Source organism: Chironomus tepperi, unplaced genomic scaffold, assembly GCF_022539635.2.
Source record: "Chironomus tepperi strain 1889 unplaced genomic scaffold, CSIRO-AGI_Ctep_v1 contig_335, whole genome shotgun sequence".
NCBI classification, from domain to species: domain Eukaryota; kingdom Metazoa; phylum Arthropoda; class Insecta; order Diptera; family Chironomidae; genus Chironomus; species Chironomus tepperi.
In genome coordinates, this window is record NW_027226457.1 from 624,406 (window position 1) to 647,573 (window position 23,168).

The window sequence follows — 23,168 nt, forward strand, 5'->3', positions numbered from 1 at the left end:
TTGAAATTTTAATAACTTTTAGAACTCTATATGTAGTTTCCAAAGCAAAAATTGTGGTAATTTTATATGTCAATCATAATTTATATTACAATATCTGTTTATGATTAATAATTAATGCAGTTTTCATCAAGATTATCAAGGAAGAACACATCATCTCAATATTGAACCTTATCGTAAACTTCAAAGGAAAAACGTTCCTTCAAGGAAGTTGTTGCATGCAAAATTAAAGTTTCTCCTTTACTGCAAGGATAATGCCTTCAATAATATTAATCAGATTACATTCTGATAAATTTTCCTCATCCTTTTTACATAAGCAAGCATGCACAATACCTTCTATTGTCACCGATAATGTTATTCCACAAAACATGCAAATACACTTAAATTGAAAAACATTATAAACCTTGCCGTATCAATTTCCAGTTGTTGTTATAACAAAAGACATAGTCTAAAGGACAATGCAAAATATTATTTGTGTATTAAGCATTCCCTTTAGAACTTGATAATGTTGAATGATAGCATCTGCATTTCATAAAGGCATGTTAACCAAGAGACAAGTCACTTATAGTATCAAATTTTGTTATCTTTATTGATTTGTGAGTTATGTCTCTATTACAGATAACAGAAATGTATTATTATGCTTATGATATGAGGTTTATGGAAGGTTGTCTTTGGATGGGAATTCTTGATTGTGAGTTGGTTTTGTGGTTGAGCAGACTTGATTTGGATAATTAAACTTTTTTGAAGGAATCATATATTTTAAAACTGTGTCAGAGCAGAACACAACATACATAAAATTCCCATCATATTAAGATATATCTGGCTGAACAAATGTATGTCATATCATCCTGAAATAAATTCTATGTAAACAATTGATATCAATATTGCTATTTTTATGTTTACAAAGAAAAGTAAGAAGATGCTCCATAAAAATTCTATGACGGCTTCAAAACTTTTATGGTACTTTACTCTTTCTCTCTATCCGCATCGTGAGGAGCTTAAAAGCGAATGAATGAAAGATGTTTATGTATGTCTCTCATTGCATGAGAAAGACGAATTATGATAGCTTCAAGGATGAAGATGGATTTAGGCATCATCATGATACATTTTCAATAATATCATCGTTGGCAGTGGCATAATGACACACAATGAACGTAACACGAGTAGCATATCAGATTTTGGAACATGTATGTTGAAATTTTATTTAATCTATGTGTAATACGAGACATACACAGTTCTTAGAGATTGATTAGATTTGACAAAAGTCGGAATATTTTTATGAGGTGCTGCAAAACTCAGCAAAATGGTTTTGCGCCATATAAAAATCAAAATTCCATACTAAACTGGATGATTAAAGTTTCTCATGGTAGCACATAATCATTCAGCAAAAGATCATAAACATCACAACCATATGGCTACCATATAACAGTTGTTCAACATTCATTGTTCTACATATGTATCAATTTCTCACAAGTTCACTTTAATGTGGTGCAAAAATGTGAACATTTAGTTTATCATCCATTCAAATTTCAACTTGTTGTTGTATGGATAATGTTCCATGTTACATTAGCACTGTTCGTCATCAATATGATTCCTCTTGCATGAAATGATATATCGCAATTTCTTTCAGCAGCAATAAAAATGATAATATTGATGAATAAATGTAAATATCATTTATTACAATTGATACTTTTTTCCCATCCTCATCATCTGCTGTGAATGTTCAAACATTTACATATATGACACTCACATTCCAATATCTCGTTTTGTGTTTGCGTTTTTATGCTGACTTCCTGTCTATATATGTGAAATTAAAGATGATTTTGCTATATTTATTGTTTTACTTCGCGTTTTTCTGAATCAGTTTTAAAAGTTGATACATTAGTCTGATGAGTAAAGCCGGATCCAATGAGGATCTACTTCCTATTCCTTTCATGCAAACGCAATATTTAAACATTCCTATGAAACTATTCCTTCCGAAACTTGTATTCGAAACCTTCTTGATAAAATTCCATTTAAAAAGATCGAAAAAACATTTTTTCCGACTCCGTGTTCTGTTAAGCTTTACATAATTTACCAAAGCCGAACACATGTACCACAGGATTCATAAATATGCAAATAAGTACACAATTTTTTATTCTCCGAATAACATAAATGAAATCAGGAATGGGAAATCGACAAAAAAGGGAATGGATAAATAAGAGTTGACTGTAAAATGGGGGAGACAAGCCCAAAAAATAAGCAAGTTTTAAGGTATTTTGAAGATTATATTGATTTATGCCTTGAATTAAAGTCTCAGCTATTTCCTTGCTTGACTTTTTCATTCGTAATATGAAAAATCGTCACGAATATTGTGTTTTTGTTCAAGAAATGCTTATGGGGTTGTACTTAAATGACGTTTATTTGAAAATGCAATTTAATCAATCATAAGCCATATATTGGGAGGTATCAAAGTCTTTAATGAGAGATTATTTAACGTCCAAGAAGGTCACTTGGTCACTTGGTCATCTACTATGCCCCACTAAAGTGGACTCTACAAGGACACAACTCCCAAATTATGCGATGTATACAGTTTGAAAAATCTATGATTATGATCCGACAATACCTTTTTTTCCGGTAGGCAAGCATAGGAGTAACTATAAATTTATGGACTCGTTGAATGATTTCATGAGCAAATAAGTACACGAGTATAAATAAAAATCAGAAGTCACACAAACAAGCATTATGGAAGGAACAAGAATGAAATGTCATGGTAAGCGGGTTGTGGTTGAAAATTGTGTGATTTTTGGGTAGTTTGTGTAACGGAAGGTGAGGATGTGCTAGTTTAGGTCAGAAAGTTTGTCTTTTGCTCTAAAAGTTGTGAAATCATCATCAGGAATCGCTCAAAAATTAGTGGGTTTCCTCAAATCACTCAGGTTTTCACTCATGGTTTCCACCTCAAAGACTCAGCCACCAAACATGAAAAATGACAGCAAAACTTACAACCAAGAAAACTCCCTTTTGTCAGATGTTTGCTAATGTTGATGTAATCCACGATAAATATATCTTTGGATTTAATATAAATCTATACGCACATATTCACAAACATGTTTGCACTGATCCTCTAGGTTAAAGGAAGAAAACAAGAATAGAGGCATGCGTGACGTTCTAAAATTTAGCTCATCCAAATAGAATATAAAATGTTTTTTGTTACGCAGTTACTTTAAATGAAATAACTTCATATGCTTGCAATGTGGGTAAGATGGTCTGAAAATGAAGAAAATTGTTGAAAAATGAGCAAAATAAGGGTTGTTGGATCTCGCTTTGTTCGGACTTCATGTAGTCTACATTTCCGTCAGTTTGGAAAATACCTAAGATGGTGGAACTGTAGGCTAAAAAACTATCGAAATATGATAGAATTCCTAAAATTCTCAAATTCTTAGATCATTTACTAAACTTGACATATCATAGACATAGTCACAACACAAAAAATGAATTGAATGATGTGATTTAACAAGACCGATTTTCTTTCCTTCCTCCTTTTTTTATGATAGCAAAAAAGTCCTAAAAATGAAGGTTTCGTATATTTTTTAAAGGAACCTTTTTTTGTTCATAACAGTCAGTAAGTCTCTCTTTTTTCCTTGTGTGACTGAACAATGGATATACGGTATGTATGTAATAAGAATAAAAGAAAGAAAAAAAATAAACTTTTTCCATTTGAATGGAAACAATTTATAATCTCAAGTGAACAGATATACTTGTTCGTAAAAAAAGGCATTGAGTTTATCGAATGGAGAAACAAGAAGGAAAAAATGTGCTTATGATAAATCAAGAGGTCTATTTCCGTCTTATGTTTTACATATTTTTTGACTACATCTTTTATGACTTATATACTCACGAGGAAAATCCATTCAGAGATGACTGATATGTTATTTGACATTGATAGATACTCTTTCATAACTAAATTAATTCACCAGTTTATGATATATCATTGCGAGTGGCACATGAATGCTGAATATCAATTTATTCTCATAATATGATACATAAAACGGATTTAACAAATGTTTTTGCTTCCTTTATTGTTAATCTGATTTGATACGGTTATCAATTTGAATTTACTTTTTCTGAGCAGGGGTTCAAGTAGTTGAGTGTTTTGGAAGGATATTTATATTAATAGGTGGTTTTGATATTTCCTGAAATTTTATCATACTTGGCATTAAAGATGACTGACCTTTGGTGTGCTGAGGATGTGATGTTGTTGCCATAGACAGTTAAGCATTTGGTAATTGACAAAGGGCAACCAGTTTCAGTCACCAACTGGGAGAGGTCATCTGTACGGCCAGCCAAGTAAGTAAAATAAGTGCAGTTTCAACGTAGTGAGTATCTGTATTGGATATTCCTTTAACATCTTTAAACACAGGTAATAATTTCAATACGTTACATCTTCTGTCGCACGCACATACTTACAAGTCAATCAAATACAATTTTCATCAATTCTTTTCAATTGATTATCGTTCACCACATTTCACAACATTTCAATTCTCCTGCCACTGACTTCTTCAAAGATTTACATTAAATATGACTTTTAGCATATGATATATTTTCACACACGAATAAATACATAAATCGATAAAACAATCATATCATAGATTGCAGGGAAAGCATTGATTGATGTTTATATTACTTTATTGATTGTTTTCGCTTCCGGACATGAACGATTGCAATTGGTTTAGCGCTTGTATCATGAATGAATTCTTGTAAACTCGTGATTAAATCATGTTATTAAAAATTCTTTTTCTGTTATGATTCATCATTTGTGAACGATTCCCAAAATTTTGTCTTATCTTATCGATGTCATAAGAGTCGCTAGCCGGCATTTGTCTATCAATACACTCAAAACTTTGACGTTCATTGAAAAATATTTTGAAATACCCAACACAATTTTAATTTCTTTTATTCCATTCTCTTCTTATCACTTCACAATAAACTCCATAGCACACAACTTAGTCATGACAGAAAACATTTTACTAATGCAATCCTTTAATTCCTTCTGGGAATTTTGCTGAGAAGAATTGTACAAGCATTTCAACTCCTTTCTGATTGACTTCCTCATACTCTGGCATTATGTCTTGACAACGTTTCATCCACGCTTGTAATCTTGGATATTTGTCAAGCGATACTCCAAAACCCTTTTTACATTTTTTATGTAATTAAAAGAAGGAAAAATAAAATGCAATATTGGAATTAAAAGCTTATTAACAGAAAAGGTTAGATAGGAGTTGAGTGGATATTCACACCGTAAGTTGTGGAATCAATAAGTCAAGTTTTTATTCCAAAGATTGATTCTCCATGAAATATGTGAATATCCACGGTGTGAACATAGTTAATTGCCAATTAGTATCAAATGGAACGAAGTAAAATCCATTTAATTTGATATAATTAAAAAGCTAGTTAAATATTATAAAAATTCATACTCACAACTAATGTTGAAATTGAGCTAACAAAAGCAAAATCTGCTGCAGTTAAAACTTCACCAGCAATCCATTCATTTCCATTTGGGAAATAATTTTCGTCGATAATAAAAAGAATTTCATGGAGCTCTTTCACTTTTTCCGGATCAGCTTCATCGCGTTCGCCACTAAATAATGGTGACTGTGAGAATATATAAAAAGAATGTGTCACTCTAGGCGAGCATAAAAATGTAGACGATGAAAATGATGTTCATAAAACAAATCATGAGGTCGATCAAGGTGTGGAAAGTTTGGAATTTAGAGCATTTTTTCTGAATTCCTCTTTAAAATTTGGAAGAAATCAGCTGAAAAATTGATCAAATTCCTTTAAAATTCAGCAATTTTTCTATTTATCCACAGAAATTCCAAAGCATTATCCACATCTTGAATTCAATTAACATTTAACGACACACTGTGAGATATTTTCATATATGACTCATAATTTACCACTATCTGAGTAGTTTTATTAGTCAGTCCACCTAATTCATAATGAAGTCTCTGATTCACAATGGCCTTCTCTTTTGGTGACGTCGGTACTAGTTCCGGTGCTTTTGACTCAATCAAATATGTAAGAATGGCTCTAGATTCCCACAAAATGAAACCGTTGTCATCAATGGTTGGAATGGTATGTTGTGGATTTATTGCCAGAAATTCCGGTGTAAGTTGCTCTTTTTTCCCATGCAAGTCCATGTACTTGATGTCAACATCGAGCTTTAGATAACGCGCTAATAACAAAACGGATCTGCAGTATGGACTGCCTGGTGAATAATACAGCACAATTGGAGCCATCTTTATGGATTTTTACTCGTTACAACACAAATTCCAACTGAATTAATGAAGTTATTTCACCGCAATTCTATCACAGTCATTAAAAATCATTGACATTATCGCATGTGTCGATAAGATAAATATGTGACTGTATATGTGAGACAGTTCATTGAGATAGCTTTAAAATTTGATAAAAACAACAACAAATGTGGTCTAATCTTTAAGATATTTTGTGGTTGCATGATAAAGTAAGGCTTGTGGTAAACAGTAGTCAGTCATAATTTAGCTGCAATTATGGGTAAACCAAATTTCTATTTCACACCCGATTCACCACCGTGTCAAGTAATTTTATATGGCTAATTATTATCAATCAAATTAATTTATTGTTCAATAATTTATGTAGGCAGTAACATTGGTGATTAAACAGCTAAAACTGGAGGTTACTGTAAGTTCAATAACTCACGATTAATACTCATTTACGCCTTACTATCTCCAAATATTTATCAACAGCAATTTAATGTTTTTGTGATAATGTTTATGATGGGTATAGATATAGATGCACACGTATGGGAATTTGTTCAAGTGGGTGGATGGGGTCGTTCAGGAATGATGTAAGAGAGTAATCATCTTTAAACTCATTCCTGTCCATTGTTTATGTTTATCTGTATAGTTCTATTTGTAGAAAGTACTTAAAGTTAAGGGAATATCTTATCTAAATTCAATCTCATTTCAGTATAGACCAATCGATCTGGAAAAGAATGAACATCTAACACCTGAATTTTTAGCGTTAAATCCATTGCATCAGGTGAGAATAGACGATCATTTCATTTTATTCGAAAGAATTTTTTCAATTTAATTCCATACACGACATGCAGGTTCCAACATTGGACGATAAAGGATTTATTATTGGAGATTCACATGCAATCATACAATATCTAGCGACTGGAAGCAATTTGACATCACTCGATCCACATGTTCTTGCACGTATCAATCAGGCAATGTATTTTGACTTTGAACTTTTCAGAGTCATGGGTGAGATTGGCGTAAGTATTTGCATTTGAAATGAGGAAAGCTTCTCTCTGTTGACTGTCAGCTACATATGAATTGAAGCTTAAAATTCAGATTTGATTGCAAATTTTCAGTTATTTTGACCAAAAGCCTCATAAAACCCACAAAATGTCAATTAACATTTCATCTTTTCTTGCCCACAGCATTCACTATTCTTCGAAACAAGAACAGAACCATCTCAAAAAGCAGTTGCCGTACTCTATGAAAAATTGGGTGCACTTGAGCAATATTTACAACGTCGTAATTGGGTAGCAGGTGAATTCTTAACGATTGCAGATTTTTCGATATTTGCAACATTTTCAGCAATTTATGTAAGTCAATGATTGATTGATGCTGCTTAAAGGATCTTAATGTCTTCTTTCTTTTTAAAGAATTGTCCAATTGACCTTAGCAAATTCGAGTCAATATTAAAGTGGCATGAAAAATGTAAGAAAACGTTCATTGGATATCCAAGCATTAAAGAAGATTCGAAAAATGCTCTCGGCAACTTCCTGAAGTCGAAAGGAATCAAACTAGAATTGAAGATTGGGGCCCATTAAAAATACAAACAACACGTCAACAGCAATAATATTGGAAATAAATGTATGCAAAAGCTCGCAGCATAGGAAGTAAAAAGGTCTTTTTATATATTTTCATATGTATGTCAAAAACAAGCAGCAGTCTCACCACGTTTGAGTCAGTAACAACAAAATAAAGTACTTGAAATTGTTTTTGTGATGAAATAAAAGTCAGTACGTAATTTTCTTTTTCACTTCCATCAACATCAACAATTTATGTCATTAATAAACTCGTGTAAGTGCCCTATTGAATGCTTCAATGAGTCAAGACTCTGAGTGAGTTTTTCCTTTTTTATTGATGAAGCATGTAGGAACAAGTAATATGAAAACGGAAACATTTTCATTCTGCTTTGTTATTGTCTTTTTATGCTTTAAGTCAAGACTTTTGATTTTAGATTTATGAAGTCTTTTTGTGAGGATTTCGTGAAATTGATCAAAAGCTTTCCTATAAAATATTGAAACTTTCCTATAACATTTTTGTATAAAAGATTTTCTGTGAATATTTTTAGAATTCTTGTCACAAGAATCTTTATACACGCACACATCTCACACTTAAAAGCAACAACCATCATTACACGTATGTAACAACTTTTTTTTGTTGGAAATCAGCATTCAATAAAAGTCAATATACACATTGAATAGAAAATTTCATACCAATAACAAGTCAATCTACATTTTGTCGATGAATGCGAAAGATTTTCGTCTCTTAAAGCGAAATAATTTTATCGTAAAAGTTTTCTTCTTTTTTGGTCTCTTCCTCTTCTTTTTCAATCGCTGAAATTGCCGTTTTTTTCATTGCTAAGGCAAAAAGTAAAGTTTCTTCTTTCAACTTTCACGGATTAATGTGGTTCGTGCAAGGTATGGAAAAATACAAGAACAAACTTAGTTCACTTGACATACAGATCTATGGCCTATTCTATTTAGCTTCTAAATTGAGCCAAAGCCAACCGTTGATAGCCCCTGATATTCAAAAAATGCTTCACAGTTTCCAAATCTTGCCATCCACCCTCAGATGAATGTTCCATACGACATCAAAATTAGAAAAGTTTCAAGTCTTTTACGATTCTGTTTTTATGGTGTTCTCTGTGATAATGTGATATAATATAATAAATATTAATATGTATTCCTTATTCTGAGTTCCTCAATTTTTTCCTCGCTTTTTATTCAATTTAAATTCGCCAATAATAAGCAAAATCACTTAATCTATGTGCGTACAATATTGTATGAGCATGTGGGGCGTAGAACAGTTAGAACGACTCAACTTTTTCAATGATATAATAAACACAAAAATATTATAGCACTCTATTTACAATGTTAAGGCAGGCATTTCATATATTGACTTTTGTGCTGATGAATGGCTTGATAAACTCGTAAAATTTTATGCACTGGTTTGGGTTAAAGGTCCACAGACATTACATAATATTTCTTCTTGTGCCACCGAAATATCCGAAAGTCATTTTCTTAAGGCAAACATTTTATAGGAATTTCTCAGCAGGGTTGGTAAGGTTTACAAGTGACAAATTTATTTTCATTTGCATTATCGTCTTTGGAAAGTAAAAAAAAATCGAAAACCACAAAAACAGATAGCATAACACAGAGATTTTCTTTTTTACGACAATATAGCCATAAAAATGACTCGCAAATGTAGATCCAGATTTAGAGAATATATATATTTGTATGTATCAGCATAAGCACCATCATGTGAAATTTATGTCTTCAACAAATTACTTGGCATAGATCTATGCGCTTTGAAAAATGGATATTAATCTATCGATCTATCGACACCAATATCCCCTCAGTTATATCGTGGACACATTTGCTTAATAAAAACGTCATGGTTTCCTCAATACTTTTATGGCGATAACGCACATACATGGATACACGCTGATAGAATTAAGTACGTTGGATGTTGGGTGAATGAATCCACTCGTGACCCATGTGAGGATTTTGAGAGAATTTAAAGGCATTAATGACTGCAGTTAAGCTTTTGTATTGTTGCCAAATCAACGACTCGATGTCAACTAATCCACATCTCTACAAGTTATTTAGAAGATTCTTCTACGTCGCTATGGAATGTAGCGATGATTTTAAGTTCTCATCAGAAACCCCTCCGAAATCATCGTCAGAATTTCTAGGTATCAATATATGTTGTATGTGTTTGATTGACACAAAAATTCGCTGTATATGCTCACTGCTATGGTGACTGCTATAAAAAGAGAAAAAGCAAATTCCAATTTCATGGAGTATTGAATATTTATGTTCGAGATTTATTTTTTTCGCCGACGAAGAAGAAGCAATAAATACACATTTATATATATCCTATAGACATGTAGATGTAACAACATGAGCCATATTTACATGATCTAAAGGTAGAATAAACATATTGTAGACATTTAGGGTTATATCTTCTTCTTATTTGATGTGCTTATTATCTATGTATTGTTTAAAAATAACACGAGAAAAATCTGTTTTCTATACTTTTTGTGACATGCACATCAACTGACTCATCACGTTGTGAAGATTTTTTTCGGATTTTTCGTGCCTTATTTTAAGCTCTTTTATCATTATGCTTTATTTGATGACATTTTATGATGTTAGCTTGAGGGAGTCAATTCCAGGTAGTTCACCTACTGCTTCGTTATTGATTTTTGTTCTGGATCTTGTAGCTGTAAAGCCTCAAGTTTTTACTAAAATTCAATTTACCCTTGACTTTAAATTCAATTCTAAAATAACCATAAATTATGCGCAATATTAAGTCAACAAGCCACATCTACAGATTTTCAATTTCATTTTATTCTATGCAATAAACTGATGGATCATGTATGCAGCATAATCTATGGGATTTCATCATAAATCTTTATGTATTACTGTATCTCAAAAGATTATTGTTGGAACTTTTTGACAAGTAATCAACTTCTGTCTCCCAATCATCTCCAGAAAGCCATAAAAATTTTGAATAAAAAATCAAATTTCCTAATAATGCTTCCATTTTTTATGACTCATCAAGCAACAGATTTTTGGATGATTGAAAAATTTATAAGGCAAATTATGAAAAGGATAATTCTATCCGAAGGAAATATGAACAAATAGGAAGACACAAAGTTAAGTATTGAATTTAGGTACTGAGGCAGAACAGTATTTTAAGGGAAGTGCGAGTGACGACCCCCTTAACATACCCCTTTTCTTGATCCTATTCAACCTCTTTCTTTGGCTTCTTCTCATCAATTGTTATGCATGTGATTGGGAAAAATGAAATGACATTTATCCATAAGGCTTCGCCTCATAAAATAAACATTCACATTTATGTGTGTACATCTATGTACATACGTACGACGTAAGACATTTTGCAAAATGAAGTCATTTTTAACCATTCTCATCGAGACGTGAAATGAGAATTTCATCGAATGTCTTCAATACTAAAATATAATCCTACATAAGCACAGACGCATATACAGACACTTATTATGTGGATTTTATACTGAACTCATTGTGGAAAAATTCAAAGTGCTTCTCATGAATCTCTACATGATTTTCAATTTCTGACACGCTGTGATGCTTTTGCACTTCACTTTTGCGTGGGTAGGATTGGACATTTGTGGTACTTATTTTTAGCACACTCGATGAAGCAGAAACAATTTTTGTTTTATTTCAGGCATCATTAATGGGAAACCTTCATGCCATTGAAATGTCAACAGTTGTCATAACATGGAAGTTGAATTTAAACAGCATATTATGTGTGGGTGCAGTGGATGGACATTATTTTTCTTCATCTTTAAGATTTTATGAGCTATGTATTGAAGACTGTTAAGACTAGCAACGGAACTAAAGTTCAGCATAAAAATCACAAAATTATAGTTTCCTGGCATGATCAAAGCATTCATATCCCGATTTTTTAATTTTAAAAATGAAAAAATCCAGCGCTACAGAATGTTATCATTAAGATACAGCTATCGTTTTCCTAGTACTATTATTTCACATGTTAATGTCTTAACATCAAAAAATATTTTACATTCACTGCTGTAACGCATATCACATTAAGAAGAACATACATTTTTACATTCATTCCTATCTATTATTTTCCATTCATTCCATACATTTTTGAATCTAATTTTCCACTCAACAACAACATCATGTTCCGTACTTGAACTTGAGATGTGAATTGGATAATATGAAGAAATAGAATGTTCCAAAATCACGTATCATCCATCTTTTAAGCTTCATGTGCATTGTATATGCGAGAAATGTTTGCAAATATTCCTATTATCAGCTTTATAACCACACAGCATTGCTCAGAAATTTGCATACTTTGCGTTTTCTATTTGTTGAATACTCTTTTTTATTTCAAAGTCGACTAGCTTGTGGATGATTTTTGCTGGCATGAAATGAATTTTCAAAACATTTTCTCGTCAAAAATATGCTGCTGTATAATCAAGGATAAAACAAGGATTTATTTGAAGGGCGGACATCAGTCAGTCAGTACATCAGCATGAGTTGTTGCCTCAATACATCCCTTTACATGTCGTCCATTCATCCGTTCAAATTTGATTGTGAAAAATTATATGACTGTAAGAAACTACTTCCCACATTCCAATTTTTATTAATAAATGACAAAACTTTACTTACTTCCAATTCATTTATTTTGTCCTTTGTCTTGCACTGTGCAAGCGTGTAAGTTTTAAGTCAACAACGAACAATTATTAATGACTGACATTTTGAGCATTATCATTACATTTTTTACTTGTTCGCTCGCTTCCTTTTTGTGCCTGCCTTGCTGTTCTCGTTACTTGGTTCTTTTTTCGATTTGTCATTCTTTTAGTACAAACCATGGGCGGTGGATTCGTGCAACTGTTATAAAAAATTGTTTCATCACTGTGCAGTAATTTTTTTTCTGATGTGGTTTTGCGTAGTTTATGAGGAACTCTTTGGTTTGAAGTCCTTTAGGTGAATTGGTTGAATTTTGAGATAGGCCAATATTAAACTCTTGGAATGATTGCTTATCTTAAGGGCATACTCAAATCACATTTTCGATCAGCTCACGACGACTGCAACTAGTCAATGTAAAACCCCTATCCACTTAGGAGTAAGAAACAGGCTCCCCTAGGGACTCCCCTCCCCCAAATTCCTCGAAAATCATGTCTCAAAACGATCTTTGTTCTTTGGTCGATAGCATATCTTTCCCATCAATATACACAACCGGAAGTGAAAAGTTGAATAAATTTGTCAAACAAAAAAGAATTAAGTGTCATGTTAAAAGTTGTCGTTCATCATAAAATGTCAGACTAGTGTTTATTAATATAATCAAAAACTTTTCAACCTGGCTTGCGATGCATGTGTATAGTTAATGAAAGTCATCGCTAAGCTGCAAGACAAGCAAAGTGTTTATGCATAAAAGTAATTTCGTCAGATATTCTTCCCCTGATAGCATTTCCAGCAGAATATATTCTTTGTTTGGCCCATTGCAATGCAGTATTATTATGTAAATTGTTCACCATCAACTATGGCGGCTTTCAGGTTAGATAAAACTAATTACATAGCATAACACATAAAAAAGTTCATTTTCTCACAGTGAGTTGCTCTTTTTTCTGTTTTTTTATGTGTACATGTATGTATGGTCATAGGAAAAATATTCATAAATGGGTAATAAGAATGCATAGTCTAGTTTTCAAACCACGATAGATGCTTTGAGGGTGCATGTGTGAAATATTATAAATTTTTTATTTTTCTGGCTTGCTATACTGTAAATTCTTCAAAATTCATAGACAGACCAACATAAATGGCATACATTTATTTTTGTATACTTAATTCGAGTTAAGGCTCTTAGTTATTGTTGCTCTACATTACAAATGCGCCTATGATTCTCTTCAACTCTCACAATCATGTCTACATTTCACAATATTAAGCTTGTTTTGAAATTCTCTTCATTTTTCCATGCCACTAGCCTGTGAAATATTAGACAAATTCAAAAAGGTAGGAAATGCAAATGGCAATGCAGCTCTACTTCGTCGTTAGAAGAACTAAAATTTATAACACTTTCAACTGATTTTATGTGAAAACTACCGACAAAAATGTTTGAAAAAGAAAATTAGAAGGCAAAAATTAAATTAAGCTTGTCGCTTTTTTCTCTCATAACTTTTCACTTAGTTAATGCAACATACTGATGGTTGAGTTTTATGGAGACTCCAGGTATTATATCGCATAATATGATTTACACAAAAAAGAATTGTGAGGAAAGAAAACAACATAAATCCTATGGTTGTTGGCAATTTTTTCCTCCTGTGTTGTATTTTATAAAGCTTATTAATTTTCACAACACTTCAAAGAGCATAATTGATTTATGTTCCTGGCTGCTACTGCTGTGAATAAAAAAAGGTAATTCCTTTTTTTTGGAATTCGTCCAATGTCACACTTTGTTGCATTGAAAAATAATATTCACGCCATAAAACTGGGTGCTCTCGTTCTCAAAATTACATATTTTAAGGTTGTGAATCTGGGGTGTGAAGCTTATTAGTTTTAATAACTTCTATTGGAATTAAGGGTCCTTAAAGAGGTAGAGTGATCGGTATACCTCAGACCCCAATCCAGTGGTGGACCTAGGAGTGCCTCAAATAATGAAAGGTTTCTCACTATTACGCTAACCCAAGAGTACCAAAACTTGAACCTTTGCTGTTGGTATAAGCCATACCCTTTTCTGGAGCACTAGGATAAACCGATGGGGAATTTTATATCCTCAGCATTGAGTCTTTGCATTTAATTAATTCATTAAAAAAACTATAAATTCAGTGGTCCTCCCCTATACAAATTTATTTGTAACTAAATTTCCACAACATTTTTGAATCTAAATAAATGTAATTCAGTAATCCACTCTGCACAGCAAAAAGCTTTCTGTGTGTTTTTTATTACATTTTCATTTGAAATTTATTATTCTCTAAAAAAAATGTGTATTTTATTTTAAATATAATTTAATTTTAGAAAATCTTATTTAATTTTGCCTGAGCTACTTTATCTCTGGATGGAATGCCAAAATAAAGTTTTTAAATGAAATTACTGCCAGATGTATGTTCTGAGGGTACTATAATATTTTTTAGTGAATTTGTAAAAGACACTTTGGTTAAATATTCTGTACATTTCATAGGATTTTGGTTAGTTGAAAATGTTTTGATGAATTTAATTTGTTCGTGTTACTCGTCAAGACTTTAATGCATAAATTTTCGAACCTTTTATTCAATTTAGCGTTCAATTTTCATAATTATCAATTATTTTCCAATAAATTTCCGTACAGAATATTTTGAGAATTCATTCATCTTCTAAAAATATTCTTAAAAGCATGAAACCATTATACCCCTCTAAAGCTTATCATCATTGAGAATTTACTCAGTACAGACTCCGCATTTCTCAATATGTTATCAGTCATAAAACAACTGTTCACTAGAAATCACTCAACGAAAAGAATTTTAATTATTCAAAGTCGAATTTACTCGAATATTTGTACTTAAAATGAGAAACTTACTTTTAGCTACAGTTTGTGCTTTGATGTTTTCTTTAGGTAATTAATGATTTAGAGTAGTTCTAAGAAGTTTGTAGAAAGTTTGATGAAGAATTTTGTATAGATTCGAGTCAAATATTAAGAATTTTAAATAACCTAGTTTCTGTAGCATCGATAAAATTATTATGAGTTGTAAATTTATCAAAGGAACTTGTTTCGCATGCGAAATGACTCTCTAACCCATTTTTGGGAACCTAAATTCGGGAAAATCATCAAAAAACTGATTATATACTGTTTGTCTAAGCTTCAGCTATTGAGTTCATCAAACAATACTTTATATGTGTATCAAATTCTCCAAACAGTCAACTTCATCAACAACAACGCAATTTATTATTAATTTAGCGAAAATCTTTGATAATCTCTCTGACATGATCCAAACAAAGTTCAATATAAACACAAATTAATTTGTAATTACACAATTTTGTTCTCTTTTCTTCTTTAGTTTTATGTAAGACAACATGTAACAACATCGACAATGACATGTGTACGATGTGCTATTGTAATGCAAATGGAGAACGCATGTGTTCAAAAAGCATAATATGTATGTTAAATAATCATGCATTAAGTCGAGGAATTCGCGACGTTGAAAGCAAATCAAGCTCAAATAGAATACATAATGAGGCCACGAATGTTTTAGGATTTATAGTCGAAGAATGCACACCGCTTGAAACAAAATTTAAGGTATTAAAAGTTGAATTCTAAGTAGCATAAGTGCACATGCATATGTGTGTATATCAAAAGTAATTCTTGTGTTTTTCTTTGGATTTTAGAACTGCAATTTCTGCAAGTGTGCCAAAAATGGAAAAGGATGGATTTGCACACAGAAGGAATGCATACCTAAACATTAAAGAAACATCTTGATACAATCATAATGAATGCATGAAAACTAGGAATGGCTACGGTGTGCCAATAGGCACACCTGCTTACCAATTCTACCCGTTAAGTCCATATTAAAGATCCAAGTTCTACTGACTCACATCCAACCTTTTGCCACAAAAACTAGCACAATACAATGCACCACAGTAACTGGTTAAAAATTATTACATGCATGTTGTATACTTAATAAGCATCTATGCTAAATAAGGATTTAATGCTTTTATGATAAACTACAGTTATGAAAATATAATAAACACACATACACATAATAAATGATGATGCACAATAATAAATGTCCGAATAATGTTAACGACAATCATTTTTCATTTTGATCTATTCGTACTAGACTTGTCTCATGGCTTTCTTATTCAGTCATGGGCAAGTAATGACTTCATCGTATTAATAAATTATGGGAAGCAATTAAAGTACATTTTATATGATTGGAATTAAAATTTATTATCTTTTATATTTTCCATGAATACAGTCCGGCCATTTATGAGCAATTAACCGTAAATGAGCTTACATAATTGAATAAGTCTTCTCAAATTTCAGACGATTTGATTTATTTTTAATAATTAATCAATAATTTGGTTCGACTTTATCGATCAACATTAAAAGCTTTTGTTCAAAACAAGAAAAAGTTTTGTATGCTCATGAAATATGAATGAGTTTTGTAAGTTATTTTCGGTTCATCTGCTGCAGATTAAGAATGATTCATTGGGTATGTAATTGAATTTTAGGGGGTGTTTCTTGTTATTATAACCAAATGTGAGTGGTCATTATTCTCATAGGATGTAGGGTTCATGACACCAAATGGAAGTAATTAACAATCAGCAGACCATGAAGCCATAAATTTCTGCATCTAAAATCTCATCAGATTAAGTAATTTTTCCTCTAATTAAAAGTCGAAAAATGTGAAAATTAAAAACATATTTTAAAGAATTCAAATTAAAAGTTGAATGAAATGAAATTCCTACATTTTTGTATAGAACTGCATTTGCAGCAACATTGTAAAAGAGGAAAAAAAATCCATTGTTGCTGCTGCTTGAATTGGTCAAGATAATAATTCCTGATAAAACTTTTTTCTCCCAACTTCTATTCCATTTTTACTGTGTTGTTGCTCGTGTTCTATTTATTTTTCCATTTTCACACTAAATGCAAATTGCTGTTATCGTAAGACTTGGAAGTTTTACTCTTATTTATTACATTTATTTTCATTTTCAGTCGCTTTTCTCTCTCGCTTACACTTTCATGTCTGAAAGATGCAACAACCCGTATGAATAAGTTTGCAAATAAATATTTTCTTTTTTTCTATATGATTTTCATTACAAGACGGTTCATTATCAGAGAAAGTGTGGGAGAAGAACTGAAAAGTTTCTTGAGTTGGAAAGTTCCTTCCTTCGGGTTTTCGCTTCTACTTCAGTTGTAAAATTATTCATTTCCTTGTGCATCGTTGCACAAACCATCTTATATGAACAATTGTTAAGTAGTTCATGTAGAAAAATATTGAAATTTTGTTCTAATTTTATTCAACGTATAGCTTTCAAAATTAATAGTGTCTGTTGTCTACCTTTTTACCTAGTTTGAAAGTATTTTAGAGTTTAATGTGTGGAATGAAGAAGTTTTCAACTAATATTCATAGAAGCTTTGGTGGATTAAAGGCGTACAATACATATTGGTAGTGAGAAAAATCTTAACATGACTCGTAATTAGACAAGATCAGCACTTCTTAAACTATACTCCACGACTGAAGTTCATTAAGAGATGGGAATTATAAAAGGTTATTGCCAAGGTTAAAGCCAATTTTTGTATGCTGAAACCTCATTGACAATATCAAACTCCCCTTTCAATTTGCGTAATGCACAGATCCCACAGCAAATATTGATTGAAGTTGAGAGAAATGGAAATAGCAAAAAGGAAATTTTTCAATTCCAAAATGACAAATTCACGTTTAAGAGATGGGAAAAGAATTTTCTTTTTTTAAGTCATATAACATAGGCCGAAAATTTATTTACTTTTCTTGATCAGCCATGAATAATTTCCCTTGGTGACTTGAAACTCTCTTCGTTTTCACCTGAAACGCCTAATTTGCTTTTTTTCTGTAAATACGAGTGAAGCATATGCCTTGGGACGTGATATTTTTCATCTCTCACCAGCAAAAGTAATGAAATTTACATAGTCATGATGAGTTGAACTCTTTTTGACATTTTAGACTTTTCTATTTTATACAGCTGTAAAAAGTTTTGAGTTTTTTGACGATGAAGCTAATTAAAAATTTTATTTAATGCTTTATTCATGATAAAATATTTTGTAATAAAATTTAACATTAATTCAGATATTACATAGTGTTACAAAGTTGGTATAAACTTGTCATTTTCCAAATGGTGCTTTCAAATAAGTAATATCCAAGCTATGCGTAGTAACATTTTTGTTATAAAATGGTTATAAAATAGAAATAATTATTTGAATAGTAAAAAAATCGCTAATAACCAACTAAAACTAATATTTCAGTGACGTCTCGGTGCTTTCATATTGTTGCACATTCCGAGTAGAGCAACAAAGTTACACAGACTACGTCAATGTTAAAATGACGAGAAGGTTTATAGAAAGCACCGTGACAACTGTTGATTATCCATTACTATGAAATAAAAATTAAGTTCCCCTCAGCAATAGCATCATTCCACATTTCTAATTGTGGTAGTGCTATAAATCTATGATTGAAAAGTGTATTTATATCTCCACATTTGAATGACGTAAAAGTGCCTATAAAGAGTATAATTAATTTTTTGACTTTGTATAAAGTAGGTAGTCACATAATACGTAACTTTAATATATGTCCATCACATAAACCTTATCTTGGCGTACCCAATTTCATTTGTTTTCAATTTTAGTAATGTCTTTTTTTAGAAAATTATTATCAATGTCATTAAGAAATTGATAAAGTTTATTGTTATTTCCGTGTTGCAACCATAAAAATATCTGTTATTGAGATAAGATACTTTATAAGTATGCACTTCCGTATGTGTCATTGTGAAGTTTTTTTGATTTGAAATCTTAATGTCTATTTTTAACATGAATCCACAAATTGAACAATTGGTAGGGTGAAATATAGTTACTGTCTATCCATAAATGAATTAAAAAATTGAAAATACGAAAGTGAAATCACCTAAAAGATGATTTCATCTAATTCTAACTCACAATTGATAAATCATTCATATTTCCATAATAATCATCTACCATCATAGTTCCTTTAATGAGCTACACATGAATGTGTAAACAAAAATTACTCATAAAGGCACTATAAATATAAAACGTTTCCACAATTGATGCAAACGTTTTAATTTCTTTCATTTAATTATAATTACCCCATACACATGACATAAGTGTATACATATAAATTCGCATAGTACAAGAAGCCGTTGTACTTATGGCACAAAAGCACAATCATTCTCATATCTCTTTTTTATCTATTCAAATCGCTGCTGGAGCTTCATTTAATTAGTTGAATTGAGAGTGAATTGCTGCTTTTATTTCAAGCATCGTGACGATGATGATGAAAATGCCATAAATAAAAGGAAAGCTTCTAGAAAATTAGCGAATGCATGCAAAGTGCACTTATGTATGGGAACAGTTATGAAAGGAGGAAAATGTATAATAAAAAAGTTTTTTTTTTTCCTTTTCTCGTCGTCACTCATAAAAAGATAAAAAGCTACTAATTATAATTAAGCATGATAAGTTGCTTTTGGTGCGGGAAAGTTTGCTTTTTGGTGCATTTTTATAAAGTATATGAGCGTTAAGCACTTTGAGCATATGGCTTGTTGACCATAAGATTGTGTTTACTTTTATGATTATGTATATTTTTAGTCAGGGATTCTAAGTACTAAGGAGCACTGACAATCCAATATTAAGTTATAACTGCACTCTAAATAACCAAGCAACTTATCAAGCTTTCTTGCGTGACAATTAAGCCATTTCAGAAACAACAAGTTTGTTGATGCAGTTGAAATACTTTCGAACTTCATCGTCTCTACGTAGATCCAAAAAGTCGGTCGTCGAAAGATTTTGTGGATAAAGGTGCTTTCGCGAAGCTTGTTCAGAAAAATTTAATTTGATGAAAAATTTCTGTCCAACAAAAATCTTCAACGGTTGACGTGTGAACTTTATAAAGTTGCATCTGTTGACTAAAATGACATGAAAAAGTTTAGGTTTTGTAAAATGGTAAAATAAATTGACTTACTAGATACTCCTTTTATAGAGCGTGAATGGATATCCGAACGATTTTCACCCTCAAAAACAGAAATTGAGATACGAATTTCATTGGAATTTTGAATAATGTTTTCATTAAACCAGACCTCGTGCAGTAAAAACGAACGTTTGGCTATAAAGTCAATTCTAGCAAATTCTGTCATACTGACACTTTCTGTCCCTTTGATGACAACTTTTGATTTTGCTACCTTCATCGTCATCCACACAGACCAAAGCATTCAAATCATCAACTCTATCATCATCATCACCTCCAAAGCTCATCAAATCGTCCGATAAATTACTTATTGAGTCAGCATTTCGCATAGATGAACCTCCAACAAAAAGAGGTAAATTCCCTTGAAAACCTTCAGCAAACGGTGGCGGTGGAATGTCAATATCAATTAGATTTGGAATCTGTTGATTGCCAGGTCCATGCTTTTTATTTTGTTGCTGTCTGTTTTTGCCTTTTTGACCATCATTTTGTTTGGGATTTTTTGATGGATGTTGTTGTTGATTTCTTTGTTGTTGAACATGGTGCATATTTGGATGTTGAACATGATGCATATTATGATGCTGGAACTGTTGCATTTGCTGAGGAAAATGAAGCATATTTGGATTTAAAAACGGGTTTGGGAAAAGTGGCATATTCGGTTGTTGGAAGTGCTGCATATTCGGTTGATTCCTTTGATGCTGTGGATTTTGTTGAGCTCTTTGTTGTTGCTGATTTTTCGGCTTCTGCTGTTTTTGTGGCTGTTGCTGTTGACCTTTTTGCACTTGTTGCTGTTGATTTTGTGCATTTTCTTTTTTCTTACCATCCTTTTTCTGAGTTCCTGTTGGATTATTTGTACTTTTAGTTTCTTGAACTACTGGTCCATGATTCCACTTTTCTACAATTTCATTTAACTTCTCAGTTGGATAGTCACACTTTTCCAGCATCGTCACTAATGAAGCCAGACCAATTTTGAAAAATCCTTTAGAACTGAAACATTTTGCTTCATTTTTCTTAATGTAGTCAAGACATTTCTTTTGGAACTGCTCGTTTTTCAAATCAATTGCTTTATCAAAGACTACAAAGACTCCATCAGGATTTATTTTGGTCGTGATGAAACCACAGCAGGTCGTATAAGCTTGAGATATTTTCAGCTTATCAGCAGCTAATAAAGTACTCAAAATATTGTCATCCGTTAATTTATGTAGAATTCCAGTGTAACAAAATGACAACATTGCTAAAAATATTCCTTCCTCGATTCCTTCAACTTTCATTTCTTTTGCTCCATTAATTTGGAAATGCTGATAAAACAATGGACTTGCTGTTACCAAAAACAGTTTATGACCATAAAACACAATCGAATTGAGGATAAATCGAACATCCGATAAATATTCATCATTAACCAAGAGCTTGCGAACTTCCGCCAGTGATTTATTCTTATTCAATTCTTTGTTTATAGATGTAGCAGTGACATTTTCACTTAATACATCTTTCTTAACTTTTTGTGATTCCACATCAAAGTCAATTGTTGACTTACTTGATTCATTTGTCCAAACAAAACGATTACTTGTTGGATCATATGAAGGTAATTGAACTTGACTTGAAACTTTATTTTGGTTTGTGTTTTGTTGTTTAAGATGATCAGATTGCTGTTGATTTGCCGGTTTATGTATATTTGCAGCGTTGCCAATTTCACTTGCTTTTGTTTGTTTATTTTTTAAATCGGAGTTTCTCACGTCGGACATTTGAGAACCGGTCTTTGAAGCAGTTGCAGTTGATTGCTGGATGTTTTGAGAAGTTCTTGCATTTTGATTGGTTTGCAAAGGATCGGTTTTAGTATAGGGTGGTGGAGGTGCCTTTGGTTTCACTTGGGTAGATGAATGAGTAAGCTGATCACGGGTTAGTGAATATTGTGAGTTTCTGGAGGTTCCTATAGGAGGTCCAAATTTTAGAGCTTCTTGTGCAACTACTGATTTTATTTTTATTTTTTATGAAAAATTGCAGAAAAAAATAATTTTATTTTTACTTCGAAACCGTTTTTAAGCATTTTAATAATATTATAAATCCATCATGAAGTTGCACAAAACACATAGAACGAATTAAAATAAGCAAATCTAATTTACGTCACATTTGACCTCTACATTATTATTTTTTTGGCATGCAAACTTAATTATCGCAATTCGAATCACCAAAAAAAGATCTACCAAGCATACATTTTACAAATTTCAAATTCTTACCAATATTTTCATCATTTTTATTAGACTTGCTGCTCTCAGATCCCATCGTTCTGTTCTCGTACACTTCCAGCGACCAAATAATTGTCAAACAACACAAAAACGCCGATAAAATATTTATACTTAATATGCATGAAATCTCTCTTTGAGTGAGGCACACACATGTATTTAATGTGAACGATGTTTTATATTAGTTGAGTCAGTATGGCGATTTTGTCAGGAATGTTTGCTAATTTTTTGATTAACTGAATTTTTATAAAATTAAAAATTGAAGAATTTTGAAGAAAATTTCTAAAATTTTAAGCAATTTAAAAATCGGACATAATTAAATATTGGACAATTTACTCTCAGGGAAATACTCTGTCAATACTTTTACTCGTGCAATATTGTACACAAACATTG

The 23,168-nt window shown here is 31.8% G+C and overlaps 3 protein-coding genes and 1 long non-coding RNA gene across 6 annotated transcripts; 2 read left to right on the plus strand and 2 right to left on the minus strand.

Annotated features, from left to right (window-relative positions):
- Positions 1 to 4,905: 4,905 nt before the first annotated feature.
- Positions 4,906 to 6,325, minus strand: LOC139093187 (glutathione S-transferase 1-1-like). The gene is made up of 3 exons (XM_070643804.1): positions 5,934 to 6,325; positions 5,455 to 5,628; positions 4,906 to 5,165 (listed from the first exon to the last, which is right to left on the minus strand). Exons 1-3 carry the CDS (start codon positions 6,273 to 6,275, stop codon positions 5,004 to 5,006), a joined length of 678 nt encoding a protein of 225 aa, XP_070499905.1. The 5' UTR covers positions 6,276 to 6,325; the 3' UTR covers positions 4,906 to 5,003.
- A 153-nt stretch (positions 6,326 to 6,478) lies between these two features.
- Positions 6,479 to 8,049, plus strand: LOC139093189 (glutathione S-transferase 1-like). Its single transcript, XM_070643805.1, has 6 exons — positions 6,479 to 6,596; positions 6,658 to 6,699; positions 6,988 to 7,059; positions 7,130 to 7,297; positions 7,466 to 7,633; positions 7,694 to 8,049. The coding sequence occupies exons 1-6, from the start codon at positions 6,549 to 6,551 to the stop codon at positions 7,859 to 7,861; spliced, it is 666 nt and encodes a 221-aa protein (XP_070499906.1). The 5' UTR covers positions 6,479 to 6,548; the 3' UTR covers positions 7,862 to 8,049.
- A 7,235-nt stretch (positions 8,050 to 15,284) lies between these two features.
- Positions 15,285 to 16,614, plus strand: LOC139093191 (uncharacterized). Its single transcript, XR_011544669.1, has 3 exons — positions 15,285 to 15,422; positions 15,865 to 16,103; positions 16,193 to 16,614. It is a non-coding gene; the product is annotated as an uncharacterized lncRNA (long non-coding RNA).
- Positions 16,615 to 18,563: 1,949 nt separating this feature from the next.
- Positions 18,564 to 22,929, minus strand: LOC139093184 (putative uncharacterized protein DDB_G0294196). 3 transcript variants are annotated; one of them, XM_070643797.1, is made up of 3 exons: positions 22,770 to 22,929; positions 20,536 to 22,462; positions 18,564 to 20,479 (listed from the first exon to the last, which is right to left on the minus strand). In XM_070643797.1, the coding sequence occupies exons 1-2, from the start codon at positions 22,813 to 22,815 to the stop codon at positions 20,691 to 20,693; spliced, it is 1,818 nt and encodes a 605-aa protein (XP_070499898.1). In that variant the 5' UTR covers positions 22,816 to 22,929; the 3' UTR covers positions 18,564 to 20,479; positions 20,536 to 20,690. The 3 variants fall into 3 exon arrangements, with proteins under 3 accessions (XP_070499898.1, XP_070499895.1, XP_070499897.1); XM_070643794.1 differs by having other exon boundaries at positions 20,536 to 22,501; positions 22,770 to 22,928; XM_070643796.1 differs by having other exon boundaries at positions 20,536 to 22,498; positions 22,770 to 22,923.
- Between the last annotated feature and the right edge of the window lie 239 nt (positions 22,930 to 23,168).